Below are 19,923 nucleotides of genomic sequence, written 5' to 3' on the forward strand. Positions count from 1 at the left end.
AGCCTGTGCCCAACTAGAAAAAAATTACGTTCTATAAAACGTCTCCATAAACGGCATGGCACAATAAATCCAAGGCAGAAATATTAAGTGGAACCAATATTTTGCTGGACTCACTCCAGATTCCTAGTAAAACTCACAAGTCGGGATGACCTTAGCATTAACAAAAATATATTTTACAGGGAGAAATAATCCAATTCCCTTCCAATGAAGGCATCGCTGACATGGAGCTATCTGTGCTGTGCACCTGGGCCTTTCCACTGAGAGGTCATTTAGTAGTATATACTCTCTCTTTTAAGGACAGCTCTATTAAATACACCATGAATATCCAAGCAAAAGGTATTTTGCAATGTCAAGAAAAAAAAAGAAAATGACACAAAAAAATGTGCTGCAAACTGTTGCTGTGTTCTAAGAAGGGAGCCTCCCATATGTGCAGTGAAGCCACAAAGGAAACATGCTCAAGGATACCTGTTTCTTGCAGGGAGCAGTTTGTGAGAAGCATGATGTCTGTGCAATGCTGCACCAGCTGTGTGTAAATGCAAGGAAAAGGCACAGCATCCCATTACAGTCCCCTAATCCCACACAGCCACAATGTACTTTAGAATATGACGACATACTAAAAATTTGATGAAGTCCTAAGATGACACAATCTGACTCTGTACTTAGGAAAGCATAACATGGAATATGAAGCATTTCTTTATTAAGCCAAACTCGATCATTTATTAATCAAAGAAAACATGCAAAAGAGAATTTGTTATACTGCAGAATATTCCCCCAATTAGCCTTACAGCATCAGCATAACGCCTGTGATCTTAGTAGTAGAAACCACAGAGGACACAAGAACAAATTCATCTGCATGGAAGATCCACCTAACCGGAATCCACTCTGCTTTCTTCTTTACAATTATGCTAAGGAATGCACTGAGCCTCTGGCTGTTCAGTGCAGTTATCTGCCAAAACCCTCTGGAAACTGGCGTGCATTGCTCAAGAAGTTGTCATTATGAATTTGCTTTACTCTTACATTATCTCCTTTGGAAAACTAATTTCATATTAGGGTGATTGCCTCTGGTGGGGTTATGCAGGGCTGTGTCTTGTGTTGAAAAAAAAAAAAAAACTTCCTGATGAAGAGGACGGGGGAGAGAAAAAGTCATACTGGCCCTCCCTTCCCTTTTTCTGTCTCTTAGTCAGATGAGGTCATCAAACACCAACCTGCTTTGTATATTAATGATGTAACAGCCAGGGATTTTTGGACACCTTGTCCCCGGAGACTGCTTGGCTGGCGGCAGAGGAAGACTTCATCTTGATTTAAGAGAGAGATAACACCCTCGATAGAACTGTGACAAAGGGTAGATAGACAGTGAGAGGAGATAGTGAGGGAGTGTAGACGCCAGCGAAGGAGAGGACAAGAGAGAGGAGCGATACACTGTGCCTTTAACGCACCAAGCCCCTCCTCCACTGAGCGGAGCAGAAGAGCAGAGTGGTGCTGGCAGGAGCCTGAGCCCCACAATAAACTCTGGCATCAGCTTCTCTTCATCCGGCAGTCAGCGAGGACACAGTGAGGGCGCAGGGGCAGAGAGAGACGGGGGCCGGAGAAAGAGAAAGAGCAAGAGCAAGTATGACAGAGAGGGGGGAGAGGCACGGAAACAGGCAGATAGGCAGAGAGGAGAGGCTGTCATAGGAATCACACAGCTCTGCACACAGCTTACAGCTCAGCCGCTCTGTCTACTGCCTCCTGATGCAGGCGAACGCTGACGGGGATGACGGGTGGCTTGTTTTCAGTGGCACAGTTATCTGAGTGATGGTAGCAACCGCGGTGTCAGGATCCGAAGCAGGAGCACTCCTTGCCGCTCTGGCTCTTAGTCATCTCCAGCCTCCTCTCTCCTCTTCTCAGAGTGCTATCAGGGCCATTCATCGTTCCCATCTCATGCCTCCTGCCTCCTCCTCCTCCTCCTCCTCCACAGCTTCATCCTCCCCTTCTACTCCTCCTCTGATGAGCCTCAGCCTCAGAGTGAAATAACCCTGCTGATAGAAGCTTCTCTCTCTGTCAAGACAGTAAGTAGGGGAGGGAGGGAGAAAACTGTGTGTTTGTGTGTGTGTGTATGTGTGTGTGTGTGTGTGTGTGAGAGAGAGAGAGATAGAGAGAGAGAGAGGGAGAGAGTGTGTGTGTGTGTGTGTGTGAGAGAGAGAGACAGAGGGAGAAAGAGAGGAAGAGAGAACAGAAAGGCGGCGAGAAGATGTTAGTATGTGCGACAGAGGGACTGCTAAACAACCAGCAGGTTGTGTGTAGCTTGAATGATCCTGCTGTGCGTGGACAGTGAGCTCTGGGCATAGCAACAGCAAAGTGATGCACAGAAAAGGTGAGTAGATGTGTGTCCTGGTGTGTGTGTGCGTGTGTGTGTGTGTGTGGAGGTGAAGCAAGAGATGCATTTTAACTCCAGCTAAAAATCGTCAACGCAGTTAATCCCTGCCTGTCTCCGTCCCTCTCTGAGTCTCCTCCACTCTATTGTTGTTGCATTTTACGCTGCTATGAGATAGAGAAAGAGCGAAAAAAAATATGGAGGAAGGGAGGATGAGACATCAGAGAATAAGTGATTGCTTTCCTTCCCATCTGTCCAGGTGCCATGTGTGATTGGCCAGCACACCCTGTGGCAGTGGCATTGCCCCGGATTTGGCGAGAAGCTCTCCCCCCTGCTTGTTCTCTGGGGCTCCTCTGGGAAGCTTTCATGGGATTTATCTCGTCCTGCTGGATGGCACAGAGCTTTCTGCTTCTCTGAAAAGAGTCCACAGAGAAAACACACACTACACGGATAAGAAGTAAAATAATTATCCAATCACAGCACAAGGAGGCAGACCGGGTTCCCTTAGCAACAACTGAAGGAGAGAAGAGAATCCTTTTCTCTTTCTGCTCCCTTGGTTTTTGGGCACACCCCTGTGGACTGCTGTGGGTCAGTGTTTGTGAGAGGACTTGGAGAGAGGAGCATCGTTGCATAAGACAAGCTGCCACCCAAATTCCAGGGGAAGGTGCTCTCATTCGCCTTCCAGCTCTTTGTAACTGTGTTTCATCGACAACCATGATTTTTTGTTATCCCTCCACAAATTCTCATCACAAGTCACGTTCCACTGGCTTAGAAATCAATTCATTCTGATCCCACGCCACCTGGAATAAGCCCTGCTTTGGGGGAGAGATAGGACGTTCTGTGAAAAGACCCACACCTACCTTCCTCCCTTTCACGGACAAGAAGCGAAGGACAACATGATTAAGTCATCATCTGCAAAGAAGATGGATGTGAAGCGAAGTTTATTTTGATGTGAGTTTCTTGTTGAGTCCTTTTTTTTTATTTTTCCTGTCCTCCTGAGGTGGAAACGCCACACTGCACAGAGGAATATCCCCTTTTTTCCAAACAGGATCTGTTCTTTCTCTCATAAAAGACAGTAGCCTTCCCTGAGGGACTATATTTTAGAAGGCGAATCTTGTCACTGCTGGCAACCAATAACGTAGTGGACGAGAATTTTCAAATTTGAGCCACTGCTGGGAGTTCTATTTTTCTATCTATGTTGGATAGTTTACTCTATAGAGGGGTCAATATGAACCCCTTTTCTGCTTTCACTTTTCTATGTTAGCCTGCTATTATGTTACTGTGTTTCACAAGTAAAAAAGATTGCGCAGGACAAGTGGAAGAGGGGAAAAGTCTCTTCCCTGTATAGACAGGCGTTTTAAATAGCATCTCCTCGGGAACAATTTCAAACGTACACACTGACACATGAGATGAGTTGGCTCAACATGATTATGTAAGAGTTTCATACCAGCTTTAGCCCATGTATTTTGCCTCTTTCTTTTCCATGGATTTACTGCGTTTGACTTTTCCCATGCTCATTTTCTCTTCGTTTTTGGACGCATCTACCAGAAGGCATGGATGTCAGAGTGTGACCCTGTGCCGAGTGTGCGGGCGAGGCAAGGTGTTTTGGCTGCCCAGGTGCTTTTAAGATGTTGAGGTCTCCCTGCGTGGCCGGGGCCCCTGTTCGGATCAGTAGCACTGAGGCTCCTTGTAGCCAAAGACATGGACCCCGACTCGGCTCCCCCACGCCCTCAGCCTGTTGGCCACTGGCCCCACGTCGCCCTGTAAAGGATGTCCCTCAGCAGAGCTCCGGCCCGGGACACCTCTGAGACCCCCAGCCCGAGAGAACGCATCCGCAGCCACATGAAGATGGTGATTGACCAGCTGGACGGCATTCTCAAAGAGCTCAAGGATGTGGCCAAGGAACTCCGGGAGGTGAGGTTCAAAATCAGCTTACACATATCAGGCTTTCGGGGATTTAGCAAGGAACATAGGGGGAATATGAGACGGAGATACGGAGAGAATGTGGGCTTCAGGTTGGTGTGCATCTCAAGAAGGATGCAATTAAGTGTAAAATTCTTTTCACAGCATGAAGATTTTGATTAAGATTCGAAAGTGATGAGATCTCACTTTTTTTTTTGTTTTTGTAGCAGGAGGATATTGTTGATTACAACCGTGACGAAGCTGTCTTCCTTTTCCAATCAAACAGTCAGCAATACAAATGTCCTTCATGTGTTCAGTGGTGTCTTGTGGGAGGTACAGTAGATGTAAAGGGCTCTTGAAAAGCAGCAAAGCCAGGCTGAAAGGAAACACAGAGGCAGGCTTGAATAAGATACAAGACTTAGCACCGCAATAGTTATATAACCATTTTGTTAAGGATCAGCTGGATTCCTACTGTATTTTTGAAACTGCCATGGTAACGCTGGGAATCTGCATGTGTGTGTGTGTGTGTGTGTGTGTGTGTGTGTGTGTTTATGTACAGTATGTTTGAACAAGGATGAAGAAAGAAAGAAACAGTGTGTGTGCATGTTTTATCCTTGCATGTACAAGTACGTGGGCTAAAATAATGCGTTTGGTGAGAAAAAAAATGCGTATGATAGATGATAATCAGAGTACTTTGTTCATATGTGTGAGAGTATAAAAAGGCCCTCATCATCTTGTTGGGATCTTCCCCCTGCAGTGTCCTCAAAGCTACGAGCTCTTCTTGCAAAGCTCCTCCAAAAGAAAGAGATAAAGGCAGATAGCGAGACGGAGACAAATGAAACCAGAGCAAACAGTTGTGTCTGACCCATCCCACATCCTCCATGCGCATCCCATGATTAGACTCCCACCTGCATCTGATCAGGGATGCAGAGCGAGCGTATGTGTGTGTGTGCTTTTAAATGTGGAGAAGAAGTGAAATGGTGGATGTTTGTACATATACTGTAATGACCTGAAGGAAGAGGAGGGTTTTGAACAGCCGTGGCGAAGCTGCCATAACTCACTCCATCACACAGCACACTCACAGGCCCTCCCCACCCACCTCCCCACCCCCCCACCCTTTCTCCCATACTCCCAGCTCTGTCCCACTCACCACGCTCTACTTTATGTACTTGCACAGTTGGAGGTGCAAGGGCACAGCTCACAGTGCACCTTCTCACTGGTGAGAAGGAGAAGCCGACCCGCGCGGGAGTGATTGATGATTATGGGACAACTGCAAGTGGAATAATACTGGCTGGAGCTATTTATAAACAAAAACACAGCCTGTGCCTCTGCCAGCTCCAACGCATATTACCATTCTTATCCCAGACCCCATTACAGAGGGCTCTGCACAGTGGCTCAAATGTCATTTTTTATTGGGAGAGCACAATCCCACATATTGAAATGGCTAGGAATCATATTAGCTGCAGTGGCAGTCATAATGCTGGTATCAATATCCTGCAATTAACTGACCTGCGAGATTGCAGACTGTATCAAAGGGAGATGAAGAAACAGAATCAGTGTAGCACCATCAGATGCATGGAAGCCTAATGTTCCATAAAATCTCTCATTCTTGGCCACATGAAACGAACAACATAATAGATAACAACTGTCACATAAATAAATGATGGATCGCCGTGTGAATGTAGTGAAATAAATAACTCAGTGAAGAAGCAGTAATGACTGATTATCACCCACAAGGTCTTTGGGGAAGAGGAGATACTGCAGTGCCCTCAGGAGTTAAAGATGATACTCCAAATGACATGGCTGCTCAGAAATTAAGACACGGCTGGTCTGTTACTTTATGTCTTTGATTCTGATACTGTTTCCATAGCTCCAGATCAGTGTCATTGTCCACTAGATGCACACAGCAAATTGGTCAAAAGTTGAATCCAAAAAGTGATTAAAACACCTCATTTCAACCATTGATTAGTCACACTGCAATACAATCCTACTTTAAATGTTTTGTCTGTTGCCTCAAAGGTGCATATGTTGTATATTGCAGTGCTCATTTAAAAGTTTAGTTCATACCTCTGCATGAATAGAAATGTGAATTTTGGGAGGATTTTCTAGTCATGTTTTTAAGTGGTCTTCATAGCCTTATGCAGCAACAATTAAAATTCAGATGTTCTGCAGAGTAGTTGTAGCTTTTATTTGATAAATATTTGCAGTGCTAAGGAAAACTATAACAAGGCCCAAAGGGAATCTCACATCCACATGCTCAAAAGTGAATGACACGGAAAACATTTTAAATAAATTTTATAGACTCTCTTGGCTTGTGAGAAGTCTAGCGGAAGGCATCTAGAGCTGCTGTTTAACATGAAGGGGGATGTCCAATTTAGTTAAAACAGTTTGTACCATTACAGACTTTGCATCCTTGGAACATGAGAATGATACATCCCCAATGACTTTATATGACTAGATCATATTTATTAACAAACATCATTAATCTAAGTTATTAAATGTTGAATACAGTCATCAAGATCGTATAAACAAAGAAAATAAGATGCACATTGAAAACAATGATAATTTGTTTGGCCTCGACCCATTCTAACCTAAAGTAACTTGCTTTCCTCTTAAAGGCTCAGGAGTCTGAAAAAAGGGGTCACACATGGGTCTGACTTTCTTGTCTGCCAGAATTCATCATCCTCATTGCTAAACATCCCCTCCCTTGAGGACATGGGCCCAACTCACATCCTCAATGCTGCCAAAAATATCATTTTACCAGAGTTTGCATATCTACAGGGAACACTCAGTGCAGTCTAATCGGACCCTGTGGTGAACCTACTGAGATGTCTGCCATTAAACTTTAATCACTGGCGCGCCCCAGCAGCCTGCTGGTTAAGATGCATGCCACATAACCACAACGTCTGTGGTTTGATTCCGCCAGCAGACCTTTGTTGCATGTCATTCCCCATTGTTTCCCATGGCATAGCAACAATTTTGCACTAATAATCTCCCATTCTGCATGCTTATGCCTATTGAAATTTTAGACACTCAGCAAAGAGTCAGCCATTTTAAGGGAACTTGAAAAACGAGAAGTGATGAATGTTAAATTAAAAAGCAATATTAAGGAAATTCCCATTTAAGGATGTCAAGCTTTTTCAGTCGACTCTAAACAGCATACAGCAATTTTTTTTTCCCTCCTAGTGCCCTGGTCCCAGGGTACTTAAAGCTGATTTTGTATTTTACCTGGTTCAGTGGTAGCTGCATTCATTTTCATTCAACAGAATTAATATAGCAGCCAATTAAGTCAAATACAAAAATAAAACTGTAGTAGTTGTTCCTCTTTGGTTGAAGGTATGTTGATACCTAAATTCATGTTCTCTCATCTGATAAAAATCAACAGACGTCTTGGCAAACTATACTATGTGATTACTTAACCCAAAGGTTGCAGCATATGAAATGATAAGCCTTCTCTAAAACTATGAATTTACAGTATTGTACTGAATGAACATAGTCAATATTAGTATAAATAAAACAGTTACATAGAGACCATTTTAATTTAAGTATGTAAAGTCTCACTGTTGATGAACCTCAATGCAGTACACTGTAAGCAAGTAAATCTCATGTCAAGAAAAATAACAAAAAACAGAGCTCAAGGTTTTCAAGATTGCTCCCTTCAAAAGCTATTTACAGTCAAATGCAGCCTGTCTTACTTGTGAATCCTATTACAGGCTTCATGACAGGTAAAATGAGAAGGATATAAAGGAAGGACATCAGAAGGTAATATACTGATAAACTATTCCATTTATAATAATACTACTGGCAGGAGTGGTAACTCTAGAGGAAGTAATTCATTTAGGCACCATGTCAACCTTGGACTTACAAGTCTGAGGATAAACAAGGAAAAAAATGGCACCCAACTGAATATAAAGCACCCTCTGAAATTTCAAATGTTGTGTTATTCCTTTTGCTAAAACTGAATTTCACTGAGAAAGGGGGCAACTAAGGAAACTTAGAGTGCACTCATGTTGGTTATTAGAGAGATACAGAGTGGTAAATTGAAAGAATTTAATGAAGCGCTGAAGGAAAATTTGAGACAGGGGAGAAGAGGCAGTGGCATGGATTGGGGGAAGGGGTTGGCAGTGAGTTTCACATCTTTATATGAAACCAAACAGGGACTGTTATTATGTCGATGTACCTATTATGCAGAATCATACGAGGAGCAGACGATGCGGCACGTCTGTACTCAGTTCAAGACAAATGAACACATGAAGACGATCAGGACTCGTAGAATAAAGCTCTGAATGAGAGGAACGAATATAAGCTTGACAAAGAGCAATTATCAACAGCAGAGTACAGCACATTCAGGACACTAGCCTCTATTAGTCAGCCAAAGGAGAGCTTGTGGTAGTTATCTGCACATCCTCATCATAATGCTGGAGACTGGCTCACTGTTTCTACTCAGCTACAGGCGTGAAGACAGAGGAGGGCGACAGCAGGAAAACACTGGTGTCACGTGAAAACGGTGTCCTTCAAACGTCAGCTTTTTAGGGATATAGTACTGAATAACAGCTTTATTAAAGAGACTGGCCACTGGGAAGTTTTAGAATTATATAATGGATTTTTAAAAGTGTGTCATGCATGCTTTTGATCTACAGAAAATCACAGCTATCATGTTTTAGCTTGTGAGTAAGGTTAGTCCTGCACTATATATGCAGGAGCAATTTAAAGTTATACAGTCATCCTTGGGCGCCATGGCAGACACAGAGGCACAAATGGGGTGGTCTATTCATTTTCTATTCACCAGCTGCATGATCCCATTGGCCTGGCTGTCAAATCAAGGCATTTGTGCTAAAATGGAGTCTGTCAAAGAGAACTGCTATGTAAACGATCTGATTAGAAAGGCTACCGTGTGGTGCTCTTTCATGTCTCAGGCATGCTTAAACGCTGCATTGTTTAAAGCCTGCTATGGTGGGAGAGTTATCCAAACAGCTGGCCCCAGATAAGTCAGCCTGTTAGCCAGCCTGCCAGCCAGCAGTGTCTCCTGATCGAGACTGAAACCAGTTATGACACATCCACGTCGAGGGGGGAACCACAGTCGCTCTCTGCTGAGGCTACCACGCTCTGCACTGAACCAAATCTGTTTCAAACCCAGAGGCAGCCCGAGGGAGACCAAAACCAAAATCAAAGGGCCATTTTTTTTCTGCAGGGGCCATATCCTCTCCTCACTCTGTGTTTCCCATGCTGCTGCTGCTGCTGAGCAGGGCACGGAGCAGAAAACTGCCTAGCAAAAACACTTCAACATTTAACCATGAGGGACACGCTTGTAATCACTAACACTTTTACTCAGGAGGTATAACGATATAGAGGACACAAGGGGCGTAACGGTAAAAAGAATTCACAGTTCGGTATGTACCTCGGTTTTGGGGTCACGGTTTGGTACATTTTCTGTACACCAGAGAAAACAAAACACAATTTTAAAAAAGGTTGGAAATAACAATGTGATGTAATCATCCAACAATGGCTCATTGGCCATAACTATTACTGAAACAGTTTAGTTGTGCTGCAGTGGAAAAGGAAAAGAACCTTTCTGTTTCGTGCAATGAGTCAGGACACCTGCTGACAGCTGTTTTATGATGATTTATGGTCACTCAGAACTGGTTCTTACAACATGTTGTCCGACCACGTTGGAAATCAAATGTGTTTATAGTTCCCAACAGCTTCACTCAAAAGTGGAGTGAAAAACCGACTGTCACAGAGAGGGGAGGGGGACTGAGAGAGTTGTTTAAATACAGGGATAACGGCATATATTTTAATAATGTGTTGCACTCAGTCAATGTCATGGGAGGATGGGAGGAGGAAGAGGTGGTCTTTTGTTTGTCATTCCGATGGCAGCGACACCACATGAGAATGGGTTAGCAGGGTAACCAGGCTAAGCCAACTAGCATATACCCATGAGCATGCTACAGCTAAATGATGCACTGCCAAAAGATTATTGTTCCGCACGTTGGAATAAGTGGATTATAAAATTATTTTGACAGTAATTGTTTGGGTCACAAAGCATACAAACCAAGGAAAGTTGCTTACTGAATCAAATATTCTGTACTGAAAAATTCGGGACGAACCAATGTACCGTTACACCCCTAGAGGACACTGGTAAACACACTATCATCCTATGATATGGTTATTCCTTTTACCAGAGAACAGGACACTTGATGATTCCTGTGGGCAAAATGTGTCACTGCAGTAGCATGTAATGGAATAAAATACAGAAAAAATATGATAGATAAAATGCAGTACAGTTAAAAACAAATACATTTCACAAAACAGTTAATGTGTCAACATGGTGAAATAATTACATTATAAATAAATAAACAATTAATCAATTAACTATTAAAGATGACTTGACATGACTAAATATCACTTGGCAGGAGATTGTGCTACTTTCTCTTTGTCCAAATGAATGTCTACAATCAGAAATTGCAATCAGTCACAAAGCTGTGTACTAGTGGATCATTTCCCACAAAGCAACCATTTCAACTTGGCTGCCAGTGTTGTGGGTCTACAGCCCAGCTGACCACAGCCCAGTGATCTCCATCGAGGACGGCCCAGCCTGTTCTCCACTGAATCCATTTACTTCAGATTAAGGCAGGGTTTGGCCCATGAAGTCGCCAACATGTGAACATGCCGACCAGCTGTCCTTGCAGGCCAACAACACTCAGTGGGCAGCGCTTAACGCTTAGCGCAGCCACTCACAGAAGAAAGTACCCTTCAACCTGACATACCTGGGCCAAAGGGTTTCTTCTCATTAAAAGCCATTTGGAAGAAATGACAAGTACCTGCCTGCTGTGTCTGTCAATTTGTTCCTCCTTGCCTGACCTCTTTTGTGTGTGGAAATTAAATTCCTAAATTAAACTTGGTGACGTGCCTCCAGCGGAGTTCTCTTTGCTCAGGAAAACAACAAGAACAAGGTACCCCAAGCCTTATCTATTCTTCGCTGAATACAAAACACCCTGCCATCTTCACACCTGTGTTGCTGCCTTGAGCTGAACTCCACATAAATTTGTCCATTCTTGGAATGAATCAGACGCTCAATTATTCTCAGGACTGATGAAATAATGCTTCAGGATTCAAGTTAGACTCTCTGATCATCTATTAATTGAAGTCATTAAAACATTTCTGACCTGGCCACAGTCATGCTCATGGTGACCTGACTGACTAACAGATACAAATATAACCCATCCCTGCTTTAATGAAGAAAGGGGATATTTATACATCTTGTGTGGCTTTAATTCCTATCTCCATATTAAAAAGTAAGCACTTCTGAAGACCGCAAGAGTTGAAGAGAGGACTGAAAGGACAGCAGGATCTAAGGAGGGAGGGAGTAGCAGTAAACAACGGGTTAAGACTTTAGCGGCATCTAACCTTGAGAGCTGTGGAGAGAATAAAACTGCACCACGCAAAGCATTCCCCTGAGCCTCTTTTACCTGGCTCTGCTGTGGAGCTCCAGCTTCTTTAGGATGCAGCTCCAGCATATTGACTAGCCCATCATGCCTGTAAGACCCACTGGATTAGCTGGCCCTTTGAGCTCTGCCTCCCTGCGCGAACCCTGCACTCAGCATAGACTGTAATGAGGGCTTTAGGTTAGACCTCTGCTGAGGTAAACACTCCAAAAATTGCGCTTGTCATGCTCATTGATTTTTATCAACTAACACGCCTACTTTGGGATGGTTACAAATAAATATGTGAAAAATTTTACCATGCATGTTTGTACTTTGTGATTCAGCCAAGAACCCTTTTGCTTGTCCCTAGGCAAGGATAGACTGAATAGGATGAAAAAGAGAGTTTAGGGCAAAGCAAAGAAAGACAGAGAATGTGTGCAAGAGAGAAAGAGACAGAGAAAGAGAGGGAGATGAAGGGTGGATGGAGATAATGGTTTTTCCTGCTGCACAGAATTGCGACAGACTGGGTGGAACAGCTTAGATCAATTGTTGCAATTGTGCTCGTTCGTGGGCGTGTTTAGGATTGTTTTGGCCTATCTCTGTGCTGTGAATAAAACCAGTAGGCTGTAGTTAATGGTGTGAAAAATGGCATCCATCGAAGTGCACAAGCAGCCTCCAAGAATAGCTACATCATTTCATTGTGTCAAAGCATACTGTACGCAGAGGGACAGCTTGCTCTCTATTAGGCCGTCAGACTGTCTCTTTTACCAGGTGCAGACAAATTTTTAATCGGAGTACAAATGCAGGTTATTAGAAATACAAATTAATAATGTGATCTGATTTTAAAAAGCTGCTACATTTTCCTCCATTCCCGTAGCCTGTGAAAGTGTTCAGGGCAGCGCGGGCCTACCCACTCACCAGTGCAGCAGCTTAATCCAGCTACAATCTTTGGAACTGTGTTATACTGAGGGATCATCAGGAGGCTTTTTTTGTCCTTCCTTTTATTTTTAGCCGTAGTCTGTGATGCATCATAAATCAACCCAGTTTCGAATGAGATTGTTCAGTGTTAACCAGCCGAAATAGCTGAACTGAGATGGCACACAATCAAGCATCTGTATCCCCTGGCCCCCTCCTTTTTTAAAGGCTTTTAAAGAGATTTCAAGTTTATGCACATAGTATGTCCATCCTGAAAGCTTTTTGTATAGTATAAAGGTTCTCCAACAAGGTCCTTTATTACATAATGCTAGAGCAGTTGGAAATACTAGATATTGATATACCGATTTATTGTAACAGCTCATTGTAAATCTAATGAAACAGAAACCTCCTGCAGAACTATATTATTCTGTATTCAAGTCAGAGGTAGAAAATTTGTCAGTGATTCAACATAATTATAATAATTAGCATATGCCCTGGCAACTTGTAGAACTAGTGCAGTGTAGTTGTACAAGGCTTTGTCATTTATTATAGGGTGTATTTGTGTTTAGAGTGTAGAGTGTGTGAAGCTTTTCATAAAACATTTCATGGTATTATGTAGAATGAAACTGTGCCACCTGTTTACCTTGTTTTAAAGTACATTTGTGCTGAGTATATCTCAAAATACAAATGTCCAGTAATTCTTCAAGGAAGTTGTCAGAGTTAGTGCAGACTGTGGTAATTTATTACTAAACCAAGTTCAATTTATTATTTCCCCAAGTGTAATTTCTTTGTGTAGTGGCAAAACAACACACACAGAGGACAAAATAAGGACACACCACCATAGAAAACTCATTTTAAGAGACTATAAATTTTGGCACATCTGCTAGGTTGTCCTGTCTTCACTTAAGACAGACTGTTTATTGATTGTGTTGGTGTGCAGACAGCAAAACAGCAAATTAAGAATCTTTCCTACATTGCAAACTTTTTTTAATGATCTCATCTGCATTGCTGCAAAAGCAATGGTACTCGGGTATGTGCACAGAAAGTGTTTGCAGGTTCGGGGGGTTTTATGGATATTTACATTTTCACATTTTTACTTCACATTTATACTATACTTTAATCTTCACAAAGTGACTTCTATAGCACCATGACAAAAGCACACAGTTAGAGAGAATGATGCTTCACTTCGTTTTCTATGGCAGAATTTGGGTGGAGGCAACTGTGTAATGTTAAAAAAAAGTCAAATTCTGTGGAGAAATTGTTAAAGATGAACATACTGCACATTAGAGATAGTGGAAATAACGTTAGAACAATGAAGCAATTTTTCAGTGAAACAAGTAGTTTAAGTAATTTCAATAAGGTTGCTATAATAAACCCTAATAAGAAATAGTTTATTTTACTGGCACAGATTAGAGCAGCTGTGGTGTTCTTTAGACAGCCATACTGTACCAATTTGCAACAGTTGCTAAGAGAGAAATTACTATAAATAAAACTGGTTTAAATTCTTAATTCAAATTCCAATCAGCAACTAGGTTCAACGTTATATGGATGTTCTTGACCCGTAGTTGTTCATCCATATGCTTTCTACTGTTTGAATCATCTCAACTCATTTTCTCCAAAGTTTGTACCTTCTGTTGCAAAAAGTTCTAAAAGTTAGTATTTCTAAGAGCTAGTCAGTAAGTTGACTGTTCTTCAGGGAAATTTTGCCCTGTTCCCAAGAAGCTCAATAAATAATGGTTAGATTTAAGGTTTTATGGAGTTAAAAATGGCTCGTTGAAATTTAAATTTGCACAGCTTGTTTGGGGCAATGTACAACCTGCCATATAAGGCAACTTTAGGGGAAAATAAAGTCTCAGTGTATGAAAGTGTTTGCATATTGGAGTGGTCTTTTGAGATTAAAGCTGTTCACAATAACCACAATTCATGAAATACTGCAAGAAATAGACACAATTGCAAGCTCTGGCACATGTAGAGGTTAGTTGAATTTGCAGTCATTCACGCGTCAAATTTACATTCAACCAATTATTGTGACTGCAAGATCATACATTTTTGTTGGGAATAATAGACTAATACAGAGGTAATGCACCTTGCCATGACTTGCCAAGACTCTAGAAATGCCAAAACATTAGATTCTCTTACTGGGATTTGTTTCTAATCCACCTAATTAATGCCAACTAGACAGACATCCATTTAACATTTAAATGTCATTAATTACTTCACTTTGTGAGGAGCCTGTCTGTCTGAATATTTAAGCAGGGTGTCTGAGTTTGGCCCAGGGTGTTGTAGCTAATCTACATCGTGGTCCTGAGCCGGACCTGTCTTATTGAATAAATCAGTTATTTTTGTTTTCCCTTGTTATGTGAGTTAACATTTAAATTTCACAATAGAAAAGACTGGTAGTCTGCAACAAGTCTACAAACTCTAAAGGCCCTAAAAACCTATTTTCTCAATCAGCGTCTTACGATGAGTGATCAGGTCCTACACAAACACACAAGTTTGTGCCAAAGTTAGAACTTTTTGGGCTCTGTTGGAAAAAAGTGATGTCTAGTACTTCTGTGCACCAATCAGAATTTAGAAACATCTGAATCAAAATATGATGACAGTTGTGGGGTTGTTTGCTTCTGTTGCCATTCAACCAATCAGTCCTAACGTGAGTAGATTTTCCGTTTGGCGAGTAAATCCTGGAAGGCTATCCATCACACTTGTGGGTAAATGTTTGTACCAAAACAGTCATGTAATAAAATACCATATGTGCTTTTTATGTGCGTCTAACTCGTTTTCACTGATTGAACATTCAACAACAATATTACGAATCTTACCGTCGTTATTCCGTCATGTGGAATGTTTGATCTGTCACTCAGAACTATTCGCTAAAGTTGAGTGATGCTCTGTGTTTAGATATTCCATACTGGTCTGTATCACACACATGCACACTGTAACACACTATTGAAGTCCACAAACGAGATATGAATGGGAAGGTACCACTCTTTATCTCTCTCTCTCTCTCTCTCTTTCAATTCAAATGACAGAAATCCATCATAGCGACGGAGAACTTTAATCCTTGCAAATATTTGTTTTAGTTGGCTAACTTCCTTGATTCACCTCTAAGATATACAAAACTGTCTTGCATATTAAGTTTTTTTAACTGTACAAAATAGCAAAATGAAAGTCTGGATCAGCAGATGTTGCTCATTTTGGTATTATGAAGTCTTTTTTTTTTTATTTTATACAACGTTGTGTACCACATTGATAAAGATAAAATATAGAACTATACTAAAATGCTTTTATAATGCATGTTTATTGGGTTATTTTATGGTAATTTTGCTCTGGCCTCTTCTTTAAGTTGATATTCAACATAACACCTTATTATCTCAATGAAATGTATTGAAACAAATGTATATGTAACACAAAAAGGCAATTTATTATTTTGGCCAGTAAAAAATAAGCTTGTCCAGTGGATTTTTTCATCTACCAGTCCCCTTGGCAGGTGAAGCACAAAGTTAATTTCGAACACTGCAGTCAACTAAATCTGATCGAACTACAGCCAAACAGTCCTGATGAAGCCGATTGGCTAAGATTTGGAGTGTTAAACTCCAAGTACATAATAGTAAGGATGTTTTCTCCAAACTGCGACTGTTGTTATTTAGTCATGAATATTCAGTTGAGAAATAAATATTTAAGATAATCTTTTTTTCAGAGGCTTTTAGTAGTTTAGAGTTTTTGGTATGGACATTACCCTGCCATAATGTGGCCACCTGAGCATTGCAGATCTAGTCAAGAAAACTGTGAATTCTGCAAAAATGCATCATAGGCAACTATACTAAACCCATGAATCATAAAATTTAAACATTCACACTGAAAACAAGCCAAATGAAACAGAGTAACACGCAGAGTCGCATCAAGGTATAACACCTGTTCACTCAAGAAGCCCCTATCTCTTTGCATGTGGGAAGTTGGGTGCATAAAAGCTTAATAAAGGACTTTTGGCTATATTTCTGTCATTTTCTTTGCTTTGGTATGTTTTTGTTTCATTTGTAACATTTCTTCATTCTGTGTGTAGTTGTTGGCTTGAAAATGGTACTGGCAGTGTCAGATTTTGTTGGGGGGGGGGGTATCCAGGGGGAAGCCGTCCATCCAACATGGACCGAGGTTTGGGCCAGGAAGTGTTGGAGGAGCAGGTGTTGAGGCTGCAGGTGTATAAGTTGGCCATGATAATGGGATATACTTCCAGTGTGAATTCAGCGGTGGTTGTGTTTCTGAACAAAAAGCTTTTTGCTCAGCTGATTATAAGTGACCTTTGTTATAATGATATGTTTTTTCATGTTTCCCCATGGCCACTGTGATTCCAAGTAAAGGGCAGCACCTTTAAAATCTCTGAGTCTTAGTTGTAAAACCACAACATTTAACCATGTCGAGTATCTTCAAAGACAGCTTCCCATGTTTCTGGAATCTCCCTCTCTCTCTTTCTCTTGTTGCCTTGCACTGCCTGCTCACACTCTGCCAGTAGCACGGCATGGATGATGGCCACCACTGTCACTTGACCACGTACCACCTAATGCAGGGCAGGCCAAGATGAAAAACGCACAGCAGAGAGAACAGCATAATTATTCAGACACACAGCTAAGAGCAGACAGGGACAGAACATGTCAACAAAATGTTTGGGTGATTAATATTTTTGTCATCTGCGCAGTCACCTGTGCAGTTGGCAGTTTATGGCCAAGATGATGAAGCCTAAGATTTCTGACTTTTATGCAAAGTAGATGATACAGCAAGGTCTATGAGGGTGAAAAATATAATTAGACTTTTTTGGTACGCTATTATTCTCGAGGATATTAACTGGGGATGGGACTTCAGGTTGATGTGAGTTGCGGCGGACCGTGTGCTGCAGGTTCTGATTAGAGAGAAAAATCTTAATGATAATTATGCAAAAAGCAGAATGGAGAAAAAAAATAGAATTTACTGATGAGCATGCATTAGCAAACCCCCAAGGTTAATAACCTTCTGGACTGTCTTCTGTTTCCAATATTGTGCTGTGCCAGTCATTCCATATATTTTAGGGGAAAATTATGCTGATGGTTCTTTCACTTTATACAGTATTCAATATATGATATTGCATGGATTCCTGATAATGATACTCTATTGGTGATGTAGTATTTACATTTCTCTTTTGTACTTTTTTTTTGGAAAATGTGCTCTGTATTTGTATCCCCTGCTGTCATGAACACATGATTCCAATTTATTTAAAATACTGTTTGTGGGTGAATCATTGTGTCACATGGGCACACTGATTAGTGGCTACATGCTTATTGTTGTGCTCCAGTAAACACAATTGTCAGTGATCGCATGTGGGAGGCCTGTGGGAAGCTGTTTCTGTTATCAGATGGCTGTATGATTATTAAAAAATGATCTGATCCACGGTCTCAAACTGCTAACGGCCAAGGAATTACCATTAACCTCTTTAGCTAGTTTTTATGCCCATCTATTTTATGACCATGCAGTTGTCTGATAACACCAACACAAAGATATGTCAAAGACAATTTAAACACAAGTAATCACTGATTTTCAAGTGATATAAAGTGGACAAAATGTATGGCATATAATGACATGTAATGTACAATAGGTAGTTAATTAATTGGATGAATTTAAGGAACATACAAAGTCAGGCTGTATATCAACTAAAACTAGTAATAAAGTGAGCAGGATACAATGCAATAAAACTCAGCATTATACTATCCAGCTTATTTCATTTTAGACCCTCATAGAAAAACTATTTGGCCACTGTGAGCAAGGACTTATAGTTTCTGGCGAATAGGATGTCCAAGAGCAAAGGATAATCCTTCCAGCATTAATTAAACCTCTAATTATAACACTACTACAAGGTCAGTTGCATGATTTATTTTATCAATTTAAAGATAAAGATCAACACAAGAAGCCATTTTAAAGATCAAATTGATGGTCATCTTCAACCTTCCCATTGAAGCTTGCAAGAGGTCATGCCTTTAAGCTTAATTGAAATGAATACAGTGTGATTGACTGACTTCACTGTAAGAAGTGCTGCCATCACTTTCTTCAGCTCACAGACAGAAACGCACCATGCAGTATGGTATTCAATACAGCCTGTGTAGGTAATCGTTAACTGCGTCATCGTTATCATGCAATACATGTCCGTCCACATGTACAGCCACAATAATGCACATGCATACAGTGTATTCACATTAACAAAGCAGAATCTACATTTGCATGCTGTGTGTGGTAAGTAATGTGTGAAGGAGCTGAAGAGTCTGACAAATAAAGCAGCTCCGGTGTCCTCAATTCAACTATGACTCACAGTTTTGTGGCTCCCAGTGAGTGAGCACAGGTTATTCATTGGAAATGATATGGCTGATAGAGATACTAAGAATGACTTTTCGGATGGAATAAGATATGGATATGGTATCATTTCTGTATGCACAAGAGTAAAGTAAAGTTAGAGTTTCAGTTGTCAATGAATATAGTGTGGTGTCAATACATCGTGTGGTCCAGCGTGAAGAAATAAGTGTTTACAAATTGCGTCTGACCAAGGACTTAAGGTTAATCATGACTGCAGTGACCCTCACAGAGGGGAATTTTCGGGCACGACCACATAAATCATTGTGCCTAATATGCAGCTAGAGGTTTATTACCAATTCTGTGTGCATCTGTGACTTGCCAAAAGGCAAACTATGTGACTAATTGACCTAATGTTTAGAGCCTGTCCTTGTTTTGCTTTAAAGCCTCTGACATGGATTAGAAGAAGAAAGGAAGGAACAATGGAGCAGAGTGTAGCTGCAATGGTGACCTCCAGAATAGCTATCAAGGTCATAGCTGGAATTACAACTCCTAGAATCAGCTGTTCACGTTGGCAAAGAGGGCAGCTTGATGGAGTGGTTTGCCCACCGTCAGGACTTTCGGAGTCAGGTGAGGGTGAAGACACACAGGTCATCCATTGTTGGGTTTGAGTGGGGAGGCTTTTGTCAGCACAAAACAAATAGGACAGCAGGGCATCCGATGGCCGTCGCAGTCTGGTGTCTGTGTGCGTGTGTAGGGAAAACATTAAGAGATTGAGAATCAAGAGATGAGACGGAGAAGGAGGAAGAGAGGGAGGCAGGGAGTGAGAAAGAGGGAGACAGAGAGAAAGAAAGAGAGGTAGACAGAGAGAAGGCTTATCTCTTGGCCTGCAGACAGCAGTTCTTTTTCACAACTGGGGCCGTGTGCACAGGGCCAGGGGGGGAAGTGTGTTCCTCTTCGGGGTGCATGAGCCAGAGGGTCAGCAGTTCATCTCTTAATTCTATGGCTGCAAGTCTGTCGCAG

At 41.5% G+C, this 19,923-nt stretch overlaps 1 protein-coding gene across 2 annotated transcripts in view; it reads left to right on the top strand.

Moving 5' to 3' along the window:
• The first annotated feature begins 1,467 nt into the window (after positions 1–1,467).
• The window catches only part of insyn1 (inhibitory synaptic factor 1), a 49,068-nt gene continuing 30,612 nt past the window's right edge, over positions 1,468–19,923 (top strand). The window contains exons 1-2 of one of the 2 annotated variants that reach the window (XM_067594135.1): positions 1,468–2,048; positions 2,613–4,267. In XM_067594135.1, coding sequence (XP_067450236.1) covers positions 4,124–4,267 — 144 coding nt within the window. In that variant the 5' untranslated portion in view covers positions 1,468–2,048; positions 2,613–4,123. The other variant, XM_067594144.1, reaches the window with a different exon arrangement.

The sequence above is a fragment of the Thunnus thynnus genome, chromosome 1 (genome assembly GCF_963924715.1).
Source record: "Thunnus thynnus chromosome 1, fThuThy2.1, whole genome shotgun sequence".
NCBI lineage: Eukaryota > Metazoa > Chordata > Actinopteri > Scombriformes > Scombridae > Thunnus > Thunnus thynnus.